At 43.3% G+C, this 19737-nt stretch overlaps 1 protein-coding gene across 2 annotated transcripts in view; it reads right to left on the reverse strand.

The window, feature by feature from the left end:
• Positions 1-9525: 9525 nt before the first annotated feature.
• Positions 9526-19737, reverse strand: part of SHOC2 (SHOC2 leucine rich repeat scaffold protein) — a 91241-nt gene continuing 81029 nt past the window's right edge. For both annotated transcript variants that reach the window (XM_059730177.1, XM_059730178.1), the window contains exons 6-9: positions 18888-19010; positions 16735-16872; positions 16095-16212; positions 9526-14882 (exon numbers count right to left, since the gene is read on the reverse strand). In XM_059730177.1, coding sequence (XP_059586160.1) covers positions 14674-14882; positions 16095-16212; positions 16735-16872; positions 18888-19010 — 588 coding nt within the window. In that variant the 3' untranslated portion in view covers positions 9526-14673. The remainder of the gene's footprint in view (positions 14883-16094; positions 16213-16734; positions 16873-18887; positions 19011-19737) is intronic.

The following is a 19737-nucleotide window of genomic DNA, read 5'->3' on the forward strand; positions in this document are numbered from 1 at the left end:
TGACGGCAGGCCAAAGGAAAATGCTCCCCATGCCATGGCCCCCTGGGAACAGCTGCTTGATCAGGCAGCATGAAGAGGCCAGCGCTCATCAAATGATTTCTTCCAGGTGCACAGCCAGGAACTGAGCTAATCTGCAAAAAAAAGGGTCCCCTGCTACCTCAATGTCTTCCACTCTTGGAAGAAGAGAGAAAAGACCTGACATGCCAAAGATTCGGTCCTCTCCCCAGTTTCCTCCCCCACTTTTCTGCGGTGCCTGTTACTGATGGGAACAGGAACTGGTCCAGGGTCTGCAAAGTGACACGGTAACACTGAATCCCTATTTATTATCACTCTCTCTCAAAGACAGATCTCAGATGTGTAAGACAAAAGGCAGTGCCGTGAACGCTCGGGCTCTGAAAGGCAAGCTGTGCTCTGTCTGGCTCAGCCGTCAACGCGATCCTCCGAGTCCCTTGTTCGGATAGCAGGCCTCGTGCTAACCAGTGTTTTTCTTAAAGCCCTTCCTCCTGGCACCCTGGGATTGATGAGGAGAGACGCTCAATCGTCTTTGTTCTCAAAAAGTCTGCTTCTAGCCTTTGTGGTCGCAGAGACAAAACCTGCAAAACAAAGCAGTTGAAAAGCTCAGAAGGCAAACACGAAGAGCGTTACATTCGATTGTTTTGGTTGGCCATCATGATTTCATACCAGTCCTGTGATATTTGGGGGGGCAGACTCATCATATTTAAAGGCTTGGTGTCCAATTAATAAAGATTGGTGCTTAGCTGGCATTTTATTGCTGAGGTGTAAGGTGGGACGGGTCCCACCTTGTTCCCCCATCGCTCTAGTAGCAATGCACAGCTCTCAGGAGAGAGGACTTGAATTCACCTGTAATGTGAGCAGGTGTCACCCAGAAGATGCACGCCGTTGGAAAAGGAGGTGCCCGTAGCTCTCCAACAGCATCCTTGTCCTCTGCTAATGAGCAAAATCCAAGAGGATTGATTAACTTGCCCTGCAGAGGTTTCCCCCAGCTGACCGCTTCTTCCCTTCTTCCAGTGCTGTATTTTGGGGTCTGTAAAACGAACTTGCTGAAAAAACTAGAGAAATGTTTAAACCTGACTTGTCTGACTACACCCTCTTGCCGGATACACTCTTTAGATACCTTCCACATAAGGTGAACTGTGCAGCTGAGTCCAGGTCATTAATTAAGCCCGCAGCTTTCGTGTCGTACGCCTCTGCTGTGAACTAGGTCAGGAGCTTGTTTCCAGAAAAGACAGGGGCGTCAAGGCCACTATCTGACTTTTAATTTCAAAGAGAGCAAATGAAAAGACTCACACCACCTACGTTCTAGTAATGACATAAAGGGTAATTATATATGGGAAGAGATTCCCTGGAAACAGTAATTAGGGCAATAGCTAAGAAAATACTTGGTGCCTGACAGGTGAGATGTATGTGGTCAGACTGAAGAAATCCGATGTCCAGAAATGCTGGAGAGCTGGAGAGGAAGGGTCAGATCCGCCAACTACAAAGCAGCTTCTATTCACAGAGGGTAAAACAGCAATTTTCAAGTAGTCTGCAAAAGAAAAAAAGTTCGAGAACCATGGCTCTAATCCATAATGATGCTGAGGGTCTCAGCGGACCACTTAATAACCTTTTTTTGTTCTGCAGATCAAAGCGCGCACAACTCATATTTGAATATCAGCAGTCTTACCTTTCGAATGCAATGGATGGGCCTGGTTTTTCCTGAGCAACGTCTGGGGAAGTCGGGTGCAATGTTTGTCCGCTTTAGACTTAGGTCACCTTTCTGCGGACCACCTGGATGGAGCTCACGGACCAGTGGTGGTCCACGGACCACGGTTTGAGAACCTCCAAATTAGACAATTTCAGGATGTCTTGAAACAAAATTCACCCCTTCGGAGCTTAGAGGCAACTAAGGATTTCTGACGGGGACCCAGACCTCGCAGCACCAAGAGTAACTACAGGGCTCAGAACAAGAGATCTAGAAATAAATGCTGTAATGGCACTTGGAAGAGATGGATGCACTGGAAGAGATGGATACAGCAGCATCTGAAGGATGCCACTGGAAGAGATGGATGCAGCAGCACCTGAAGGCTGGATGTGTTGCTGGAAGATATGCTGCAGACACCGGGCTCAAGGCAGGGATCGTGGGCTGGAAGTGTGAGGCCAACATTATACAGGTCAGACTAGATGACTGAAGGCTGCTTTCTGGCCTTAACTTCAATGAACCAATGAGTTCACCGCATGTTCCTGCCAATCCCCGTGTCAAACATGCGATGTCGCACGTTGGGCCTTGCTCTTTGTCCTGTTGAAGTCTTCACTGGAAAGAAAAGGATCCTGTCCATTAGCGGACAGGATTCCTGGGAGATTTCCCTCCGAGAGCCCAATCCCATAACATCACTTATAGACAAAACTCTCGGCAACATCAGCAGGATCGCTGCCTACGGTTGGATTGCAAGTTGTCATGCAGGAGGCCCTGCTGGTGGTGCTGGAAGGGAAAGGCAAGACCTGGGTGAAACGCATGAAGGTTCGTGGCGTGCACAAACGCCGATGCACATTTTCCTGCTCAGTTCAGGGCAGGCGCTCGGGGAACGCAGGGTGAGCAGCAGCCATCAAGGAAGTTGACCTTATTCCTTTTGTGCTGATTTCACCTCTTTGTGTGGTTAGCTGCTGAGCCTGCTGCACAACCATCTATTTCTACCCTGCCTGGGGGTTCACCAGCTGGATGGGCTTTATAGGATATGTGAACAAGACATTAAAATATATCATTTGTGCTCTTCTGTGCAGATGGTGCAAATCCCTTGGATTTTCCATGCAAGTGGGGACACTGTTTATGATGTATGCAGATCAGGAAGCAAGGAGCTACTCACCGCTGCTGGAGCAGCTCCCCCAGACTGAGCTCCATCACAACAGTTATCCCACGTCCTGCCACGCCAACCCTTGTGCATCGAGGTGAACTGGCATGAATTGCTTTTCTTGTCTTTATAGGCGAGTTTCCTGCCTCCTTGTGCTTTGGTCTCCCTCCCCGTCCTGCTGGAAGCTCCTCGTGCAAGGTTTCATTGTACAGCCTGGCGGCTTTTCTTAACAAGTTCTTGGAGAAGAAATGAATAGCTGTCCGGATAATAGAAATAGCTCCATGAGATGGGCTGCAGCTTACAGAGGAGAGTGCTTCAGTGGTTCAAGATATTTCAGCATCTCTCCCCTCAACTCCTCTTTTTGCCAACTCTATTCATTGCACAGCTTCTCCGTCATAACAGCAGTGTCACCGTTCGGGTTTTGGGTGCATCTCTCTTTGAAGAGAGGTCTGGAAACAAGTGAAAGGCTGAGAATGGTTACATCGATCTGTTAGGAGTGCAGGACTGTAAGGGACCCCCTTCCCATCCTGGGCCTGCAATCATTTATCCAAACCGCTTCAAACCTCCAGTACAGCTACAAGGTGCAAACCCAGGAACACCCGATAACAGGCCACAGGTAAGAGCAGGGGAGAGAAGGACACTGCCACCTCCCTGTCACTGCAGGAATTGGAAATAACCAAATTAAACCATCTAGGCACCCCTGGGAAGGATGTTTCCACATGAACCCAGTTGCAGGGACAGACGGGGGTCACACCCCAGCAAAGGAGGAGCATATTATAGGTCCCGTTTGAATGCACTTCCCTAAAAGGGAGATGGACACACTGATCCTAATGTCCCCAAATTGGCTGCACGCTCCTGCCACATTTGTTCTCCACCCAAATGAATCCCAAATTCACAGGACAGCTTTAAAGGTAAAACAAGCACCGCCGTTCTTTGAAGGCTGACACACAAAACGGCCAAAGACCGAACGGTTGAAATCGCAGGCTCCCGGAAAGCCGAGTGCGCCGGAGCGATTTCAGGACAAAGGAGGCTCTGCGGCAGCAGAAGGGTGCGAGCTTGGGTGCTTTCCTTCGTTTCTGGTTTCACCATCTCATGGTAAAAGGAAATAATGCGGAGAAATCATCTAGCAGCCTTGGAAAACCCCGCTCTGAGCACAGCCATTCCCCTCTGCCGTTTCTGATGGAGGGCATGTCTGGGGAAAACAGCTCCTAAAACACCTAAAATTCAGTGCAGCCACAGGGGGCAATTCAGTTGTGGGCGACAATGGCCAGCTCTGACATGAGCTTCCCCAGCTGTACATGTGGGGTCACAACTGGCCCCATCCTGCTTTTTGGATCCCACGTGCTTCTTAACTGGGCCTGGGGAGTTCCTGGCCACTGTTTCCATGCGGCTCTCAGGTGCCTCCCGAGAGCCCACCTCTGGCATCTTCCTTGGCCACGGGGGTCCTGCAGACCCTGCCACTGGAAGTTACTTAGATGGGTTGCTATCAGCGTGCTGATTTCTTAATTACATCCTTCAGAGGCAACGTGGCGATTAAGCAGACCTCGCAGGTTTTTAGCAAAGGAATTTCTTCACCACCTGCAATGACTTAAAAAACACAGGAGAGTCACTGATCTGGAAAGCAACAGTCCCGAACCCACCCCCATCCCACGGCTTCATCTCGCCCTGTCTGAATCCTGGGTCCGAGACAGAGATGGGATTGAAGGGAAAAGCGAGTGCCCTTCACCCAGCTGGGTCTGCTTAGACGTGGCAATATATTCCTTGAAAAAGGACCTGCCCTTTTCTGTTTCTGCCTGTGCTTTTTTGGTTGTTTTTTTGGTGGGGAAGTGGCAGATCAGAGGACTGCGGGAAAGTAGGGCTGGAAAGGATCTTGCAAGGTTTAGTCCAGCCCCCTACTCAAGGCAGGATCGTCCCATCCCATCCATGCGTCTGTGCAACCTGTTCTTGAAAACTTGCACGGATGAAGATTTCAGTCTCTCCAGGCAATGCTCGACCATCCTCAGCCAGAAAGTTCCTCCTAATTTCCAACCTAAGTTTCCCCTGCTGCAGCTCGAGGCCATTGCTCCTAGTCCTGTCCTGTCCCCTACAGTCCCAGAGACAAGCCCATCTCCATCCCCTCTCTAATCACCCTTCATGTACTTGAAGACTTATCACATCCTCCTTCGGTCTGCTCTTCTACAGACTGAATAACCTTTGATCTTTCAGCTCTTCCTCAGGAGTCTTGCCTCCCAGGGCCCTACTCATCTGTATTGCCCTCTTGAGCGATGACCCAACTCAAGCCACTGCACCTCATCCCACAGCCACTTGACCCAGATAGCAAGTCCTCCAAAGTCAAGGCCTTGCTAGCAGAAAACCCATTGCTCCAGTAAGGAAGAGTCATTCATCATCACACATGGCCCTACCTGGCTTGGTTAGCTCACCCCAAGATGCCTCACACCCCAGCATCAGCACGCACCATCCAGCATAGAGCAACCCCGTTAGGGCTTGTGCGCTTTCCAGCACCACTCGGACAGCCGGCTGCCATATGCAGGTGATAATGCAAAGCACACACTTCGGAGGTGACAGGCAAAACGCAGTTCACCCACCCAAACAGAGCTCACTGCTTAGCACAATCTGCCATAGAGGGTCTGGAAATGCGTGTCACCCCTGCACACAACCATGCTCACCCGGAAGACTCAGCAGCTACTTGCAATACTTGCCCTGGGCAAGATAACAGGAGGATGAAAACGAATGAAATGGGAAGGGGGCGCAAAGGATTGGTGCAACGACCTCATGCATGCATCTCCTTTGTGCTGCCTGCCACGGCTGGTGGCGTCATTGCTCTGGCTTTGCATTGGTGCACAGGGGCCCAGTTCTGGGAAGGGCCAAGCACTCATCTCCTATGGACACCCGTGGAAGTGCCCACCTCCTGGTACAGACAGCAACCCTTTTGGAAAAGGCAGTGGCACTCAGCTTTGTTCTGTGGTTCACTCTAAGCCCTCCACTTCTGCCCCGTCGGACCCTGGCTCTGTTGAAGTCAAGGGGAGTTTTGCCATTGTTGGCAGTGGCAAGAGCATTTCACCCAAGAGTTTGGGGAGAAATTGGAACCACCCCCCCCCCCCCCAAATGCACAAAGGGTGATGCCAGGCAGTGCTCTTCCTCAGCCTTTAAGTGTCACAGGTCGCTTACGAAACCTTGGATGGAAGTTACATCAGCAAATTTCTGCTCCCCTGGACGAACCGTCCTCCCGCACACCCCGAAGATGCATTTCACTGCAACACAAAGGATCTTAGCAAACCCTCCTGCCTCACTTCCATCTTCGCCTTCAGGCGACTGCCACCTTAAATCAATCCTTTCAAGAAATTATTTCATTGCTAGCATCATAAATCATCATGCTCACTCTCCCCCATGCGATGCTAGGAGTAACCCGTTAGAGCTACTGAGAAAAATCATTGCTTTGCTTCTGAACCTGCTGCTCGATCTGTCAGTGTGACTCGCATGTAACAGCACGAGCATTAAGAGGAAAAACAGCTCCATGAGAAATGCTGTGAGCTTCCTGTGGCTGGCTACAGCTGAACTCTCTCTGAACTTGACTTTCTACTGGTTTAGGCTGAACGACAGCTGGGGCTACACATGTAAGGAACTGGCAATTGGGAGCCCAGGTGTAAATGCTACTGAGCACATTTAGAAAAGGGGGACGCCCAAAATGTCAAGCCAGGCACAACGGCCTTGCTGTGCATCCACATGAGCAGCTTCCCATCATCTAGACCGGCAACTCAGGTCAGAGTACAGCTCATATTAAGAAATGGCAAAGCAGCCCGTTTCAATAAGGGTGAAGTTGCACATTATACTATGGGCCCTTAAAACATGAGTGTCTGTGTGTTAAAGTGTGTTATGTGCCCTCTGAGCTTCTCAGAGTTACACCGCTTTATGCGAGGGTTAACTCTGGACCGCGCTACCAAGCTTGTGTTAGGGTAACTTCAGTCTGCTCCGCGGACACAAAACAAGCAATTTGCAGTGCTCCGGGATCCCAGGACGCACCGCTCGCAGCCCCCTGCCCCCCCAGAGCAGAGTAAGGACTGCCAGGGTGTCAGCTTCACACCTGCCTGGCAGCAACCGCACTGCCAAGGAGCCAGGCAGGGGAGCTAGTAGGAAATCTGGCAAGTTTCTGTACGAACCCAGGCTATGTTGCAGCTTTTTCCAAATCGAGCAGAGACTGCGCAACATTTCATAGATCACAAAGCGGCTTCTCCAAGGGACACATGGGAACGAGCATTTCGCACCTGCTCTCTTCCCCTACCCCATTCCCTTCCTCTGCCTTCATAACAGGCCTTTCATCTTTGCAAGGCATGCTCTCGGGATGAAATAAAGCGCCAGGCAACCCCAGTGAGAAACGCTTTCCCAGGAGAAGACAAAAAACAGAGTTGCAGGTACTTTGGTAGCTTTCAGATGAAGGAATTCTACTGACCAAAGCAAAATGCTTTGAGATTATTCTGGGAAATATTTCTAGTTAAGTTTTGTGCCCACAGATCATGAAGGAATGCATTTGGCCACAATAGCAGGAGCTGATAGTGCTCAGTATCTTACAATATAAATGGCTGTTTGCCTGGTAAATATAGTTGGTGTTGTTAACTATTGCTATAGGGTTGGCAGCCTCTTGCTGGCAGTAGTTGCTCAGCTGTTTGTACACACCCTTGTTGCAGATTCCCATCCCCTTTGCAACAAGGGAAGCACTGCAGAGGGGATGGGCACCACAGCCCCGGTATTTTCACTGATCCCACATGCTGGATCGGAGCTCCTCACTGCCCAGATCCAGCCTGCAGACCCCTTCTTTAACGTTTTGATTAGGATTTAAATATTCACTTTAAATTTGGAGTACACCATTAGCACGGCATTAACGCTTTTATTGCAAAATCCAATAACTTCAGATATTAAGGTTCACGTTCTGCCTACGGCAAAGGGAAAGAGACTGCTCTGCCAGGGTTGTTCCCTACCGTCACTGATACGTACCAAGAGAAGCAGTGGGGTATTTTTCACGTTCATCAAGACATCTGGTGGGTGGTGCTGTGCAGGTTTCATTTTGTCATGCTCTCAAGCCGTTCCAATATGCGTAGTTTTGCACAAGACAAAGCAAGGAACAGTTCCTGCCCCCCAGAGAGCTGAAAAAAAAATCTCAATTACAGGCAGAGAAGGGAGGTTGGGCGCTCAGTGGAAGTTATCCATGAGGAGTAGTGGTTGTTTGGTCATTTTTGGCAGCCCTGGCATTGACAATTTGTTCATCTAATTTCTGGATGTTAGGAAACAGCTGACAGGAGAAACAAAGGGTAGGGAGATCGTAGACAGGAGTGGACACATATAGAGGACAGGAATGAACAAGGCATAGAACTGATTTGCCTAGACATGGGATAGCGGGTAGAGAGACGTGCCATTGACCAAAACAGAAAGTGGGCGATTGTTATCCCTACAGAAACTGTAATGGAAGCCCTCCAAAAATGCCATTTTCTGCAGAAAATTGTAAGTTATTGAAAAAACGAAGAAAAAAAAAAATGTACAAAGAAAACTTCAGAAAGAATACCAGGTGTGAAGGGGGAAAAAAAAAGTGTAGTCAAGCCCCCCCCCCCCCCCCCTTTTTTTTTTTTTTTTTTTGTAACTGAGAAACAGTTTGGCAGGACTTTGTTTTTAACCACTTACATCACTGGCAGACTAAACAGGAGAGGTGGAACCTAAAAGATCTGACATGTAATCACAGAAGTAGTTCTGCCTCCCATCACCTGGCACAATGAAGTTTAAACTTCAGACAAGAGGAAGCCGGTGAAGGAAACTGAAACGGAGTTGTATGTGAGAATGGCAGCTACAAGTGGATGGAAGAGAGGGGAATAAGGTGGCAGCAGCAGATGTAAAAATCAAATTATTTTTCATTCTCTAACTTAATTCAATTTTTTTAACATATGCATATGTGCATCCAGGGAGATCGGTAAGATTTTTCTCAAGTGTCCTAAACCTGGTGATACCAATTGGATTTATTACCCCATCATCAGACCCATGTGCTGCAGCCTCTTTCCCCAATGCTTCACCAAGCTTGAATCAGTTTGAGTGAAGAAAAGCTCAACCCAGTCAAGATATATGGGATAGTGTAGGTAAGTGCAAGCTTCTTGGCATCGGCAGTTGTCCACCGTCTCTGCCCGCTGCCTGTTGAGAAAGTTGGACATTTCTGCATGAGCTTCTGCCTGAATTGCCAGCCCGTAATGACCCAGAATACTTCAACCTTTTCTTGCCAAACCAAATCTCAACATCGCCTAAATACTGGAATGCTGCAATGTCTCCTAAATGGGGCTACTGGCATTTCTGGAAATGCCAAAGTAGCATTAAAAATTTTGTTTTTTTTTGTCTATTTGCTTGAAGAATAAAATGTAAGCACTAGCTACTTGGAACAGTGGCTGTGTGTTGTAATGCGCTACACAGTTAGAAGATATCCTTCAAAACTGCATAATGTTGGTTTAGAAATGTTTGCTTTTATTAAACCAAAGAGATTAAATCCAGGTGATTTCTGGTCTCTTACGCACTTTAGGCATCTATTTTGTTCACAGGAACTCATTTTCTGCTAAAATCCACTGTCAAGGTTTGTTATTCCTTCTGAAGAGAACGGTGACCCTATCCTCTTTATGTCTTACTGTGATACTAGAACAAAATGAAAGTAAAAGGTTGTACAAACATTTGCTTTATAAAGGTGTGCAATTTACATATCTGATATTTAGAGCAGTTACTGTCATGCAACTTTTGGAGTTTCCTGAAATCAGTATACATTTAACTTTGTATTTGACTTGGAAAAAAAAAATATCTTCAAAAGAGTGAAGAGGTATATATACTGAAAACGCAGTTCTCAAGCATTGTTGACACTGCAAAATTATGATTTACCTCCAAGTTAAATTAGACTTTAACACTAGAAAACTTTCAAAAGACTCAGTGGCAGCTCATTTACAAATATATTTATAATGAATGCATTGATACAGAATGACTTTATAAAAAAGCAAGGCAATCTTTTATATAGACATAACAATCAACATTACAATAATTCAGATTAAAAGTACATTTTTGTAGACTGTTTACACTCTTATTTAGCTTTTGACCACAAATTATCGTGGTCTGGTATATTCCCACAGCAAAAATCCTGTGCAGTCCCGGTTAAGACCTAAATATCATAATAAACATAATCTTCTGATCTTTGCTAGAATAAAACCAAAAACCATTTGATACTGTTTGTAGATGCTATCATTTGTTTGTAATTGTCCTAACTGTGCCTTGAAGTTTGTGTGTTGTGCAAATCACTGCCAACTGCACATCTAATTAAAAGCAAGTTCTGGCATGCCGGTTCAACATACAACTGAGGTGCAATATTGACTATACAAAAGCACTCTGCTGCATTTAGATTCCTTGGTTATGAATGAAGACATCCTCTGTCCCTTGATATGTTAATGAGTTTGTATTGATCTTTCAGAGATTTAAAAGAGAAAACAAAATAGGAAAGAAAAAGTAACAAAGTAACATCTGTTAACAAAGCTTTCCACTAAAAAAAAGAAAAAAAAGAAGAAAAAAAGCTATTTTGCAGACTTCCAGAATTAAATATGGTACTGAAAGTTTTTGCGCTTTAGGTGATGCAGTGGGTTTAAGTGCTAACCAGCTAGAGTACTGCTTTTTAAACCATTTACATGAGCAAACACTACCTTCAAGAAGTCTGAACATGCAATTTCTTACACAACATCAGCTAAAGATGGACAAAACTGCACAGAAAGTCTAAGAGAGAGGCACTGAAGCACCAAATATTCTACATTACTAGATTGTTTTAAAATAAAATAACATGGATTTCAGTTTCCAATAGCATGTGGCAACCTCAAAGTGCCAATTTTGAACCACGTCACCCTACTTTCACACAGTATTTCTACTGCAGTTCCCGATGCCTGAATAGTCATCTAAATGTTCCTGTTCAGAAAGTTAAACGAGGTGGTCAGAGGGGCAACTTCAATATTTTTATAGTTTTTATAAATAAAAATGTTTTTTCCAGCCAAGAGTCTGCAATCAACTTTCTATTTGACCAATCAAAATGCGAGTACGTGCTTCAAAACACAACTCATGTTGGCAATTGTTCCTCCTTTACATCTAAACGCTCCCTAATCTATTTTCTACTTTATCAGATTTCCATAACACTATACTCTGTAGCACAGTATTTTGCTTGTGTTAGTCAAGGCATGGTCCATGACAGTGTCCCATATGGTTGCCAATATTGCCCAAATTAGGCAATACAAGTCATGATTTGCTTTTGCATCCAGACCAGGGACCTAAAGATTGTCACACTTATTCTAATTATGGTCTCTCAGGCTAGGTACAGACATTCAAGAAGTCAGGGGAGGAATCGAAGTTGCAGTTTTTTGTAAGCAGCGTAGTTTAGATCAGTGCTGAACCAAACACATATTTGCCCGGGGGCTGGGGGGGGAGGGGAAGAGGAAGGAAAGGAGTGGGGGCAAATCTTAGACCAGGTACCACCATTTTTAAACCAGTTTATGCGCCAAAACTCTGTTCTGTTACGGGTATACACTGGTTTTGTGTGCTGAACTTCTCTGACGGGTACAAATTCATTTCTAATCACTTATACCAGTTAAAGTGTAATGTCTGTACTTGGCCTTAATGCATTTCAGAGATAACACTAGTCAAATCAGTATGGCAAGGGACATAAAAGTTTTAATCAAAATATCTGGAACATCCCTTTGTCCACCTGCTACTTAAATACCCTTCAGAATCCTGTTCCTCCAGCTTGCTCATGATTTAATATACCATATCTTATTTTACTTATTTTTAATTTGACCAGCATGATATAAAAATCTTAAAATGTATATGAGAGCATGAATTACAGCATATGACATTTGGCAGAAAAAGACAACCTAGAAACCTAGGTAACAATCTAACACCCTGGAAAATCAGGAATTCAGAATTATTTTGCTTGCTAAAGCTTATTCCCAAATCCAAGATACTCATTTAATAGCCAAAGTACATAATTCAAGTTATAGGGAAAACCTTCTGAATTCTTGAAGTTTCTTTTCTGCCCCAGAACATCTCGTGCTGCTTTGAATCATCTCTCCCTCTAGACACTCCCAAGTGTTCACCTCCGAATTTCTAAAAAATTAAAAACACTCCCAAAGACGACTCGGGAGTATTTAGCATTATCACAACTACACTAGCGTAAGGATACTCTGATAAAAAATATCCTTTTTTTAACATCACTATATTTTGATTCAGTACTTTATTCATTCCTCTAAGTGAAATCAAAAGACTGCACGTTTATTTGTAAGACTGTAACAAGCATTTTTGGCAACCAAGTTCTCATCCTGTGGAGTATTATAAAGAGGGGGTCAGCTCAATCAGAGTCATTAACCATGCATCTTAACCGGGTGAATAATCTGATCACACTATTTACATCCTAAACAATCTCACTTCCGTGAATACAGCCCAACAACGTCCATACCTGAATCTTTCTAGCCTACGATAATCGGAAGCATGTATTCCACTGGCAGGGGGCAAGAGGTGGGACGGACAGGACTGGCACCCTGCCATTAGATACGCTACTACTTCAGGCTTTTGGGAAGTCTCTAAAATGATTCTTCTTACTTTGGTTTTGTATTATACTTCATTGTTAAAATCTTGCCCTGTTGCAAAGGACAGAGATGAGATGATTTATAAATTTAAGGATAAACTCTCATTCAAGGGGAACTGGAGGAGCAAATGGGGGAAGACAACCAATATAATTTAAAAGACACGAGACAAAGTTATCTTTGTTTTGAGGAAATTCATCAACTAACCAAAAAAAAAGGTTGTCCCCAAATGAACTGAGCTGAATTGAGTACAGCGTAGGTTTTAACAGTAAATTCAGAAACTCCATTACAGTTTGAAATGACACATTTCAGCATCTTGACTTACTGCTGAGAAAGATCAACTCCAGCCAGAAATGTAACATACACTTTTTATAAACTAAAATCTAAACTGAAAAGCTACAGTAGATGTAAAAAAAAAAATACAAGGGAGGGGAAAGGATATTACTTTGTAAAATCCAGTGACATCTACAATAGTTTTACAGCATGTTTAAGTCCTCTAAGGTTTTATATCTCCACCTGCCTTTCAAGAGGCTCCTTGTTAATGAAAAGACATCAGACAAAACAGAACGCAAGTTACAGTCGATGTTGGGAAAACCAGAACAAGGCAATACATAAAATTAAGCACAACCTTAAAGCCAGAAATCATATCCTCAAATTTCTGCATGTGAAATACATTTCTCATGGCATCCACTGATTGCATTTTGTTCAAAAGATACACTAGCTCACAACACCCCAGCAGCAATCCATTATGCAAGTCAACTGGACAGTTTAGTGAACAACTGGAATGCAACTGCCCTTAGACTTTCCAACTTCTTAAAGAAAAGAAGGGGAACTGGCACGGCAAGTGCAGCAATGGTGTGCATTTCACTGAAGCAAGTTCTGCCTTGAAGCAACCAAGGTAAAGGGAACAGAACTGTGTGAGAACAACTTACAGTATTTCTATGGAGCTACCATCTATGCACAAATGAAAAAAAAAAAAAGTGCCTCTTTATAACAGATCGGTTTTAATACTGAAGTTGACAGGATGAGGTTATATAAAAGCATAACCGTGGTACTGAACTGAATATTTTGAAGCAAGTGCCCCAAGCAGTGGGGAAAAGTGCATTTAGTTCAGCAGCAAAACAGCACAGTGTGAAGATATTGTGCTTGGACACAGAGGTTCCATCGTGGAAGGAGGTACAAGGCAAGTCAAGATATAAAACCATAGTACATTGTTAACCACCCTTAAAACTTACATATAATAACTGCAGTGTTTAAAAGTAAGACACATTCATCTTTTTGTACAAGGACCGTGAGGAATCCTTAAAATTGTTCACTGTAATTCATGATAACATTATAATAAAAAAGGTTCGTATATATTATTTCCTTGCCATTCAACGCTATTGTTAGACCTTATGGAATTCTAACTTCACAAAATGAGAACTGCTTTTCACTGAGACCATTTAATATTTTTACTAATCTGAAAAGGTTAATTGTGCTAGAAAAGATCAACCGCAAAAGGCTCAGTTCAGATATGTTATGCCTACAGAGAAGCAAGACTTAAAAGAATTCAAGCTCTTTTTGACTGCATCTTTTCCACCCTACCAGTTGTTTTGATGAGTGAATATTTTTAGTATATCAACCGGTCAATAAAAATTTTTCAGCAGAAGCATGTAAATTCTAGATATGATTGATTAAAACAGAGCAAATCAAAACAAAACAAAATCCAGTGATTTACTCTGACTGTAAACAATACAAAAACACCGTTTGTTTCAGATCTCAAAATAAGTTAAAGAAAATCCCAACTTCAGGACACACGATCCTACTGGGTTCAACACAAAAGGAGGAGGGAAACAAACGCTCACTCTATAAGATTGTGTGCATGTTTCTTCACTGAAAGTAGATGCAAGCAAAATTATTTTTCTCCCTTAAAATTAATTTTTGAATTTGTTGGCAATCACTTTATGTGAACTGGCATTTCCAGATTACTCAGACAAACATCCATCAAATTCAGCAAAGAAAACTTAGACAAGCATTTTTACAGAATAAAAAAAATCTAAATGGCTATGATTCCTCTATTAGCAGAAACACATAATGCAGTCTCAAATTTGCCTTTTACATTATTTATATATATAATACAATACATGATGCACATATTGTATATATAAATAATGGTAACATTAATGCAGTTTGGATTTTGTACAGTGTATGGGACAATCCAATTTGCATCAGACCATGGCACGATATGGTCCCTGCATTTTTAGGAACTGAATGATGAATGAGGGTCCTCCAGCAACGATCTGAGGCGGAAGGTGGCTGAGTGGGCAGTTCTCAATGCTCATTATTGATAGTTTGCTGCAGAGCGCCAGCTCAAAAGGAAGGCTGTGTAGATTGGGGTTGTCATTCAAATACAGTTCTTCCAGATTCTCCAGTGTACCTGGTTAAAAGAAAATGTTCAAATATAAAAGCAAATCTCCCTCTTGGTTCTCATGGCTTATAACAGCATTCAAAAAGAAGCTCTCCAACTCAAAAGGATTATTTCACTTGGAGACTGCTTGCCAAGGAAATTATTCATGACCGCTTCGGTTTTCAGACACAGCAACCTTCCTGCCCATCTGTAGCCCAGTAAGAGCCAGGGCTGGCTTGCTTCGCTGCAGCAATGGGCAGATAGATCAACCCAGTGGTGCTCAACCTTTTGGCTCTGTGAGCCAGATGAGTAGCAAGGGGCTGGCCAGCAGGCTGGATCAGCTCTGCACTGGTTCCTGTACACGCAGATCAGGCCCTGCACCACTGTGCAAACCTACACCCCCACAGATCTGGAAATTGGGCAGCAACCCACTCCCCCGCTGCAAGTTTTTGGACCTGTAGGCAGCCCCACAGGCTGGATGAGATGGCACCAGGGGACTGGGTTTGCCCACAGCCCCATGTTCTATACCACTGTAGTGGAAACTGCCCTGACTTTAAAACCTTAACAAAACAGGTTTACAGCTACAGTGGTTTCACTTCCAATTAAAGTGGATGGATGGAACAGTTACAGAGGATCAGGTGTAAAGTGGAATAATTTTAAAATGCTAATTTATCCACACTCACAGACGAAGGCAGAAGGTAGGGCAGGGTGGCCCCCTTCAAGACTAACTGCTTCAGAGAGCCATGCGCTGTCACAGACGACAACCTACTTTATCAGGTGCTAACACAGTTTTTCGTGTAGAGAAACTTGGAAATGTTTCTTCTAGCATCTCTAAACCAATAACGGTGAATGCCAGAAAGGATACCGAATAGGGGGTAGGTCACTCTAGCAATAAATGGTTCAATGCTTTCCCTCTACAGTTTTGATTTCTGTCACTGTCAGAGACAGAATAATACTGAGCTAGATGGACCATACTGATCCAGTATGGCACTTGTGTGCTTTGCGGACATACGAGATACATTTTACATGGTCTCTCTCAGGGCTCTAGGGCAAGGCACCTTTTAGGAATGGGAGGACTAATTAACGGACTTTGGTCAAAAGGCGAGCCACCTACGTCCCATCTTCACAGGTTGGATGAAACAGGTTGGTGGGCCATGTGGGCTGCAGGCCAGAGGTTGCCACCACCTGGCAAGTATTGCTTTATCATACTGTATGTATGTGAAAGCAGAAACAGCATCTTACCAATTTCTTCAGGAAGGTGTGTAAGAAGATTCTCTCCAAGCCCAAGATGCGTCAGATTGGTAAGGTGGCCAATTCCTCTTGGAAGGGTGGTCAACTGATTATTAGTCAAAACTAATTTCTGGAGGGGAAGTTTTTAAAAATACTAAATTAACACTATGTGCTTTCAAACAGACAGAGAAACTTCAGAAAATCTAGCTGGTAAACCAACAGCCTGCAGAAGCTAGTAGCTTCTGTAACCAACAGCTAACAGAAGAGGGAGCAATCTCTAGCTCTTTACAGAGTTCAAAATTTCTGTTGAATGTTATTAAATATAGCAGTAAATATATATTTTTAGAACTACATTTCATCAAGGAAACATAACAGCATTTTATAAACATTACTGAAATCTTGAGCTATTCCAGTAATGACTTTGTTACTTTATTCACTGTTATATGGTCTAACTGGATCACAGAAGTAACCAAGATGATGGAAACAGTGGGAATAAAACCAAAAGTCCTGATAACTGATTGCCTGCACTAATCTGAATTCCTTCCTTAAGCTTTCCTAGGAGTGATGTGTACAATCCGTTTAAGTAATAACTTTCAAATTGACTTGGTGTAAATGAAAGGGTTATGATACCCATCTCAACTCATTGCTTTACCTGCAGATCCTTAAGGTAAGCTATTTCATTTGGCAAGGATTCCAGTTTGTTCTCCTCTAGATCCAATTCTCGCAGTTTCCGCAGATTTCCAATGCCATGGGGAAGTTTCCTTAGAAGATTGTTTGACAAGATAAGAACCTTAAGGAAAAAAAAATATGTTTTCAGTAACATAATATGCAAACAATAAAACTCTCTCTTTACACTTTGGAACTACATGATATTCAGTGCAAAACTGGCATATGCTAAAACCATGGAAGTGAAAAATAAGGAAACAAAAATCAGCAATTAAAACAATATTCTACAAAGTTAAACTACTGAAATTTAAATTGACAAGAACAGATTGCAGATCAATGGAATTACCTGAAAAATGCACAAGACTAAGGGAAAGATAAAAACAGAACAGAGCTAACAAGTGAAGAAAACAAGACCTACTAAAAACTTTTCTTTGCCTGCCCCACTGTCCTCTTTCCTGTTGTCCCCTCTGCTTTCCATATCCTCCCTAATCTGCCAAGCCTCACCCCCTCCTCAAGTCCATCCACAAGTGGATTTTAAAAAGGGAACCCTGAAACCTTGTATAATGAAGCGCTTGGAAATTCTCTACACACATGCACTCATCTCTCAAGAGATCATTCATCAATCTCCTTTCCTAGTCATCTTGGGGTTGCCACCACCTCCTATTTGTTCTCATTTCAGTTAGACGAAGTTCCTCTGGACTGAAAAATCCGTCTTTGCCAATGCTTTCAAGTACCAGGGTCACCTATGATGCTACATAAATAATTATATTATTCACAGTTTGCACTAATACACCACCTTTCACCAGAGGAGGTGAAAGATCCCTAAAAGCAATTAAGCCTCATACTACCATAAGGCAGGTAATTATGACATTTTACTAATGAGCAAACTGACATGCAATGTTTAATTTTTAGTAGCTCCAAGTGTCCACAACACCATGTTAATTCAGTATGATCTGCAAGTGCTCAGAGCCCAGTGATCTAATCCCTAAGGAGCCCTCTGTTTTGCACTGCTGCAGAAACCTTCAGCTTTTGCATTAAAAACATTGCATAAACAACTCTTTGTACCCACATCTTTATTTTAAGGGAAAATAAAGCTAACGGGCTTGCAGGCCTTAAAGATCTCTGGCTTGAGTAGCATGACATTTCATTGTCTATTTTCCAGAAGTTGCTGATTTTGCTATTATAAACAGAAAGATTGAGCAAAAGAGAACTGGATCATTGAGCACACCCTACCTCTATAAAATTTTAACCTCCCCCCAAACTAGAAAATTATCAGCTGATTGAAAGAAAAGTTACAGCACAAACAGTTATGCTGGAGCAGCTTTGAACTTTAAGAGTGCCGTTTATTATTGGCACTATCAACAGATTCTTTTCAGTGACCTGCTGACGGTTTCAGAGTTCCCTTAATGTGCAGAACTACCTGCTCGAATGCCCTTCTGTCCTTTTAAGGCAATTAAGCTTGTCTGTCTTTGCTCACCCTGACAAGGTTCCATCTGAGTGGGCGCGTCTACACACTAAACCAACGTGCAGTAACTCACACTATTGTGCAGCAGTGCCAGCACATGGGTTTTTAGTGATGCTAACTGCATAGTAGCCTAATATGGTTTTTGCCCAGCACACTACTGCAAAGTGTTATTAGGCTACTGAGCAGTTAGCGCCTTATGCAGACGTGCCCAGTAAGAACAAAAGAGAAGGCTCATCTTAGTTCCTGGCATCCATCTACATAACTTCCCACCTAAAGAAGGTCTAAGAGAATCCCTAGTGTCCACCTTTATGGTTAAGGCTTGGTCCATATGGTTAAGGCTGATCCCTTCATTGGATTTTTTGGCTTCCTTTACTTCTATGCCGGAGCTTCTGAGCACTGAACCTAGTTTGATTTCATTTTATTTTCCATAACACTATAGATATGGTTGGGAGACCTTTCCTTTTCAAAGCAAATAATACACGAGATGCATACACACAGCATTCAAGAGCACCAGACTCCAAAAAGGTTATTCAAGTAAGACCTAAGCATCTCAAATGTACACATACTTCTTTACATTTTTCTCATGCATTACCCAAAATAACATCACTTAAATCAGAAACAGAGAAAATTATTATGTGAAGATCTGGTTACTCAGATATTCACTACGTTCTCACCTCAAGGGAAACCAGCCCAGAGACATCCTCAGGAATTTTTGAGAGCTGATTAGTGGCTAAATTCAGGTCTACCATACTAATCCACGTTCCAAAGTCCAAAGGAAGAGAGGTTAGCTGATTGTCCTATGATGGAAGACATGAAAATTTAGATTTTGCATTTGAAAAGCAGCCAGCTTGGAAAATGAATTAAAATGGAGCGCTTACTTTAAATAAAATATATATATTTATTTTTACTTAAAATCTACAGGGAAGCACTTTGATAAATATTGAAACATTTAAAAAAAAGAAGAATACCAAAAATGCGATGAGCACCATCCAATCTTGAGATATTGAGCTTTCTTTACGTTACCAAAGTGACAAACGGAAAGAAAGGCATGCTAGAAAGACAAGAACTCTTGACATTTCGGTTGTGGCAGCTGTCCGACACCTTACTTTCTTTGAGAGAGTGTATACTGGGGTCCAGTATGATCACTTTAGGCATGAATACCTGCCTTAAGGGGAGGCTGGAAGAGAACAAAACAAAACTGACCCATATCGGGCACAGACGCTATTAATGACTCAGCAAAGTCGAGTACGCTTAAATTGCTTTCTAAGAGTCAGTGTTATTTATGGTTCAAGGCCTATGACCGGCAGCTGGAACACCAGGACCAGACCCCGTGTTAGAAAAACTCTACACCTGGTGTTTGCAAACAACAGATGCACCAGAACTGCTGATGCAGCACAAACATTGGGAATGAATCACAATCTCGAGTTACCCAGACTGCCTGAAATGCAATTAGGTCTAAGCCACTGGATAACGAGAATTCAACTAACCACTAGCCAGGCTGTTCAAACTATTGGTAAACAAATT

This window comes from Alligator mississippiensis, chromosome 6 (genome assembly GCF_030867095.1).
Source record: "Alligator mississippiensis isolate rAllMis1 chromosome 6, rAllMis1, whole genome shotgun sequence".
Classification (NCBI taxonomy): domain Eukaryota; kingdom Metazoa; phylum Chordata; order Crocodylia; family Alligatoridae; genus Alligator; species Alligator mississippiensis.